General features: G+C 37.4%; 1 protein-coding gene and 1 pseudogene across 1 annotated transcript in view; one reads left to right on the forward strand and one right to left on the reverse strand.

Moving 5' to 3' along the window:
- Positions 1-393, forward strand: part of LOC107693648 (ubiquitin carboxyl-terminal hydrolase 22-like) — a 50,586-nt pseudogene extending 50,193 nt beyond the window's left edge.
- Positions 394-5,337: 4,944 nt separating this feature from the next.
- tnfrsf13b (TNF receptor superfamily member 13B) overlaps positions 5,338-6,877 on the reverse strand; it is a 3,496-nt gene continuing 1,956 nt past the window's right edge. Inside the window, exon 4 of the mRNA XM_016493074.1 lies at positions 5,338-5,668. Within this exon, the coding sequence (XP_016348560.1) occupies positions 5,469-5,668 (200 nt within the window). The 3' untranslated portion in view covers positions 5,338-5,468. The remainder of the gene's footprint in view (positions 5,669-6,877) is intronic.

Consider the following 6,877-nt stretch of genomic DNA (forward strand, 5'->3'; position numbering starts at 1 on the left):
TAACAAACTAAAACTGGAATAAAAATTTGTAAAATCTAAATTAACTTATATAACCATATAGTAACTAAAATTACATTAAATTAAAAAAAGTACAAATTTATTCCAAATAATAATACATATTATAAAAAATTTAAATAAAAAAAAATATTTATTTATTTTTTACTGTGGTTTCTAAAAAAAAAAATTTAAATATATTTTCCCTTTTTGCAGGTACTTGTTATTTTACCATAAACAGTTCCTTGAATATGAATAATGGAGATGCAGGAGCAGCCGAGTCAAAGCTGTGAAGGGAGGATCATATGAGTGAAGCAAACCATCCAGCCTGACAAGAGCGCTACCACATACAAATGCAGCCTTTCTCACTACAGAAAAGCGAAAGAACAACATACAATTAAAAAAAAAGGAAAAAAATGACAGCTAAACCAATCTGCACTGAGCAACCGGAGCATACTTGACAGAAAGAGGAGGAGATGATGGAGTTCTCACTACATCTCAGCACTCGCATTTCACTTTTAGTCGCCTTTTCTTCAAGAACGAATCGGAAACATTTGCTCGCATTTTCTCATCCTCCTCCAATGATTTTCCGAGAAGTATATGAGGGAAAAATATTCCTTTTTTATTTCTTCGTATGCATTATTGATGTACTTGAATGCAAAAGAAAGGTGTTATTGACTTCAGCGTAAACCTATATTGTCGTTCGTCGCTTGAGTTTGGAAATACTGAAATCCTCATCCAGCACTTTTGATTTGTTTTTTTTAATTCACAGCACATCTCTGCCCTCGTTTTTGTCGTCTTTTTCTTTGGGCTGGAAATGTCACCCACGCAGATATATATATAAATCTATTTTTATAAGTCATTGTTTCTGTTTATGTGTCCTATACCCTCATCTTTTCTCTCTTCACGTGGTTCGATATGAGCGGGAAGAAGGTGTTTCTGCTTCGTCGCATCTTTAATCTTTCGTTGGACTCTTTCAGTTGCCGGTTTGGTCGTGAAGGCTTGTCATGTTTCAGATGCATTGTGAATGAAGACGTTTTCCTTTCATGGCTTGATTCAGCAGTGTTATCCTCAGCCGTGTGTGTGTGTGTGTGAGTACATGTATGTATATCCGTGTACACATATGTGTGCTATCTGACTGTGTGTGTGTGTGTGTGTGTGTGTATGTGTGAGTGCATGTATGCATATCCGTGTACACGTGTGCTATCTGAGTGTGTGTGTGCGCGCACATGCAGGTATGTGGGCACCTGTGTGTATGTGTGTGTGTGTGCATATCCGTGTACACATATGTGTGCTATCTGAGTGTGTATGTGTGTGCATTCAGGTATGTGTGTGTGTGTGTGTGTGTGTGAGTGTGTGAGTGTGAGTGAGTGAGTGAGCGAGCGCATGTATGCATATTTGTGTATACGTGTGTGTGTGTGCATATCCGTGTACACATATGTGTGCTATGTGTGTGTGAGTGAGTGAGCGAGCGCATGTAGTGTGTGAGTGTGAGTGAGTGAGTGAGCGAGCGCATGTATGCATATTTGTGTATACGTGTGTGTGTGTGTGTGCATATCCGTGTACACATATGTGTGCTATGTGTGTGTGAGTGAGTGAGCGAGCGCATGTATGCATATCTGTGTATACGTGTGTGTGTGTGTGCATATCCGTGTACACGTGTGCTATCTGAGTGTGTGTGTGCGCATGCAGGTATGTGGGCACCTGTGTGTGTGTGTGTGTGTGTGTGAGTGCATGTATGCATATCTGTCATATCCGTGTACACATATGTGTGCTATGTGTGTGTGAGTGAGTGAGCGAGCGCATGTATGCATATCTGTGTATACGTGTGTGTGTGTGCGCATATCCGTGTACACGTGTGCTATCTGAGTGTGTGTGAGCGCATGCAGGTATGTGGGCACCTGTGTGTTGGTGTTGTTAAAGTGTGTGTGTGTGTGTGTGTGTGTGTGTGTGTGTGTGTGTGTGTGTGTGTGTGTGTGTGTGTGTGTGTGTGTGTGTGTGTGTGTGTGTGTGTGTGTGTGTGTGTGTGTGTGTGTGTGTGTGTGTGTGTGTGTGTGTGTGAGTGTGAGTGTGTGTGTGTGTGTACTGAATCAGTACTCAAACTTGGCATGCCATTTAAACTGGATGCTAAAAGACTTTGGGGAGGATTTTATAAATGTTAATTATGTATCTATGTATGTATGTAATGTATGTAAAACAAATCAATGAAGAAATAAGCGCTGTGTCGTGTGATTCGCTCTCATTCAGATTTGTGTGTTAATTTTTCCTGCTTCCCTCGGGATGGAAGTCTTTCGGATTCAGCGAGTTTTTATCTTTGCATTTTTCTCTTTTAATTAATTTCTCTCTCGTTTCATGATCCTCTGAACCCTTTGTTCTGGTTTTTAACTTTCTCTGCATTCAGCGCCTCTTTCGCTCTGTTTTTAGGCCATCTTTATTTGGAAAAAAATCAGCTGAAACCCTCTTTTAAAGCAGGACACTACAGACTAAACCATTGCTTTTCATGCAGATTGTGATCTGTTTCGAATGTTTCACTTCCAGAACATTCAGAATAGAGGGGGGAAATATACAAATCACACATTTAAGTGTTTATTTTATTGCTCTTTATCTGTTTGTGTCTGTAGATTTCAGTTGTTGTTTTTCTCCACCTCGGCAGCGCTTTCATACATCAGACTTTAGAGTTTTATTCCAGTCTGAATTCTGAAGGTTTTTACTGAGGGGTTTGTTTATATAAGTCACCTGATTCTATACATCATTTCATTCCTAAAAACATGGTGAAAATGTATTTCTGTTTGCATATTGGCAGTATTTTCTGATTTATGGCGTGATAAAACTAACAATAAATAAATAAAATAAAATTAATATATCAACAAAATCAAACCAGAAATTTGAATCTGGCTTTATCCAATATTCAGATTTCTGTTTTGGAAATGTATGCATATTTAAGTAGGTAATGCTTCATTTGTATATTTAAACTCATATATATATATATATATATATACACACAGTGGGTACGGAATGTATTCAGACCCCCTTAAATTTTTCACTCTTTGTTATATTGCAGCCATTTGCTAAAATCATTTGTTATTTTTTTTTCCTCAATGTACACACAGCACCCCATATTGACAGAAAAACACAGAATTGTTGACATTTTTGCAGATTTATTAAAAAAGAAAAACTGAAATATCACATGGTCCTAAGTATTCAGACCCTTTGCTGTGACACTCATATATTTAACTCAGGTGCTGTCCATTTCTTCTGATCATCCTTGAGATGGTTCTACACCTTCATTTGAGTCCAGCTGTGTTTGATTATACTGATTGGACTTGATTAGGAAAGCCACACACCTGTCTATATAAGACCTTACAGCTCACAGTGCATGTCAGAGCAAATGAGAATCATGAGGTCAAAGGAACTGCCTGAAGAGCTCAGAGACAGAATTGTGGCAAGGCACAGATCTGGCCAAGGTTACAAAAAAATTTCTGCTGCACTTAAGGTTCCTAAGAGCACAGTGGCCTCCATAATCCTCAAATGGAAGACGTTTGGGACGACCAGAACCCTTCCTAGAGCTGGCCGTCCGGCCAAACTGAGCTATCGGGGGAGAAGAGCCTTGGTGAGAGAGGTAAAGAAGAACCCAAAGATCACTGTGGCTGAGCTCCAGAGATGCAGTCGGGAGATGGGAGAAAGTTGTAGAAAGTCAACCATCACTGCAGCCCTCCACCAGTCGGGGCTTTATGGCAGAGTGAAAAATTTAAGGGGGTCTGAATACTTTCCGTACCCAGTGTGTGTGTGTGTATGTAACTTGTATTATAAAACTATTTATTTTAATGTACTGTAATTAATCAGTTGGGGAAAATATGGTGATATTTTAGTTAATTTTCATTCACCTGTAGTGTCCTGCCTTAAACAGAACATCAGAAGGTTCCAGAAGACAAAATATTAATTTTTCTCTAATGAAAAGTTGATTATGAGCATTTCAAGATGCATACAACTCTGATGTTGTTAAATGAAAACCACAAAATCATGTTCAGTAGCTGAATTTCTATTAAAATACTATATTACCACAGTGCTGGGGAGATGTATTCTGACTAATTTTGGATTACTTCTAGATTACTTGCGAGCTAAATTCTTACATTAGAAATGTTTTTTATTTTTACGTGATGTGACCATTAACCGACATCAGAGAAATGTGAACAAGCAAATGTGTCGTTAAATGATTGAAATATTAACTTTAAATCTCAGGGGGACTTCAAGTAAATATTTAAGGTCAAAGGGTTTGACTGACAAAAAAAAGATTGGGAAGCCCTGCATCATAATATCAAGTAATATGCAATCATGCAATCCATAAAGTAATCTGATTATGAGCATTTTAAAATGCAATATTAAAATGCTGATTACGTAGTCCAGATTACATGTAATCAGTTACTCCCCAGCACTGTGTGTGTGTGTGTGTGTGTATATATACATATATACTTTATAGAAGTGTATATTACTCTAATACTCAAGTGATCTTCACACACACCCAATTTAATTGATTTCTTTCCCAAATTACAGTGACTGCTTTAAAAATATGAGACGCCAATGTTTCAGGAGTTGAACAGGACACATGCTTATTCGATAACTGTTTTATTTCCTATTTGGGTTTATGTATATGTTTTATTTTTTAAGATTAACTGATTTTTTCCCCAAGGCATTGTTAGATGCCTGTCATAGCTATGCAGAGATTTGTTTCAAAAACAGTATCGCAGCTATTAAACTACATCTTATGATTTGAAATCTGCATTTAACACCACAACGATCTCAAAGTCTGATTTTGTGGTGGCTGTGCTTTAACATGAAATCTTTATCATCTTAATTCAAGTGATGAAGGGTTTTTGACCGTGTTCAGTGTTGAGCACTACTGTAATGTTAACCCTGCCTGCTTTAAATGCTTGAGAATATAACCGCTGAAAACATTCATTAGAAAAGTACTCCGTTACACTACTTTAATAAAGTAATTTAAATAGTTACACTACTTGTTACATTTTAAACAGGGTAACTTGTAATCTGTAACCTATTCTTACATTTCCAAAGTACACTCTAAAAAATGCTGGGTTGTTTCAACCCAACTTTGGGTCAAATATAGACTAACCCAACCATTGGGTTAAATTTTTAAATTACATTTTTAACCCACAAGTTGGGTTAGTCCATATCTGACCCAAAGTTGGGTTGAAACAACCCAGCATTTTTTAGAGTGTAACTTCCCAACACTCTCTTTACATTAACTTTATTGGCTTTTATTTTCTAGAAAAAGAATGGGGGCGCTACTTTCGGAATCAAGAGGCTTTGAAAGTGTGTTGTGCTCTATTGAAAACAGCATTAACTTAATTTTATTAAAACTGAAGTGAAGTCACGTTTCCATAGGAATGCTTGAGGAATGAAGTGTGCAGTAGAGTTTCATGCTTTCTATTCCTCAGCGCGCGGATCTGGCGTTATTATCATATGCTTGTTTGTGTCGGTGAACATATGATCCTGAACGGCCCGGTCTGAACCGGGTGATGGAGCGCACCGTTGTCATGGTGATGGCCGGGCGGCTCGGAGAAGCAGTAGATGCAGGTTTCTGTGGCCTTCGGCGGGTCCTGAGTTACAGTCACACTGCCCTCTTCAGACACTTCATCCACCCGAGCCATCAGAGAATCTGAAATAAACAAACAAGCACAAATATAACAAATGACATCTAGACAAAAGGTTTAAAGGTCATTCTAAGTGGTGTGGCGTAGAGAACAAGGCTGCTGTTCATAAATATTTTTATTAAAAAAAAAATATTAATAATGATTACACACATACATACATACATGTATATACTAATAAAATTGCAAAATTACATTTAAGCCAGAGTAAAGTTTTGAACATCAATCTAAGTTACACCAAAATCATATTCAATATTTTGAAAAAGTATTACGTAGAACTATTATAAGTAATATATATATAATATAATGTTATGGCACAAATGAAGAAATGTAATAATGACATTGAATTATAATTCTATATATATCTATAAATATATAATTATATATATATATATATTATATATATATCTAGGCCTATTATTATTATATTTCTTCATTTTGTCAAAAGCAAAAATGATTTATTAGCACTGCTATAATATAAAATGGTGATTGATAGATGTCTGATCACAGACAGACAGACAGACATAGATAGATAGATAGATAGACAGACAGACAGACAGACAGACAGATATAGATAGATAGATAGACAGACAGACAGACAGACATAGATAGATAGATAGATAGACAGACAGACTGACAGACAGACAGACAGACATAGATAGATAGACAGAAAGACAGACCGATAGACAGACAGACAGACAGATAGATAGATAGACAGACAGACAGACAGACAGACAGATAGATAGATAGATAGATAGACAGACTGACAGACAGACAGACAGACATAGATAGATAGACAGACAGACAGACAGATAGACAGACCGACAGACAGACAGACAGACCGATAGACAGACAGACAGACCGACAGACAGACAGATAGACAGACCGACAGACAGACAGACAGACCGATAGACAGACAGACAGACAGATAGATAGATAGATAGATAGACAGACAGACAGACCGATAGACAGACCGACAGACAGACAGACAGACCGATAGACAGACAGACAGACCGACAGACAGACCGATAGACAGACCGACAGACAGACAGACAGACAGACAGACAGACAGACAGAAAGATAGATAGATAGACGGATAGACGGATGGATGGATGGATAGATAGATAGATAGATAGACAGACAGACAGATAGATCGATAGATCGATAGACCGATAGATAGATAGATAGATAGATAGATAGATAGATAGATAGATAGA

Source organism: Sinocyclocheilus anshuiensis, unplaced genomic scaffold, assembly GCF_001515605.1.
Source record: "Sinocyclocheilus anshuiensis isolate Anshui unplaced genomic scaffold, SAMN03320099.WGS_v1.1 scaffold546, whole genome shotgun sequence".
In the NCBI taxonomy this organism is placed as follows: Eukaryota; Metazoa; Chordata; class Actinopteri; order Cypriniformes; family Cyprinidae; genus Sinocyclocheilus; species Sinocyclocheilus anshuiensis.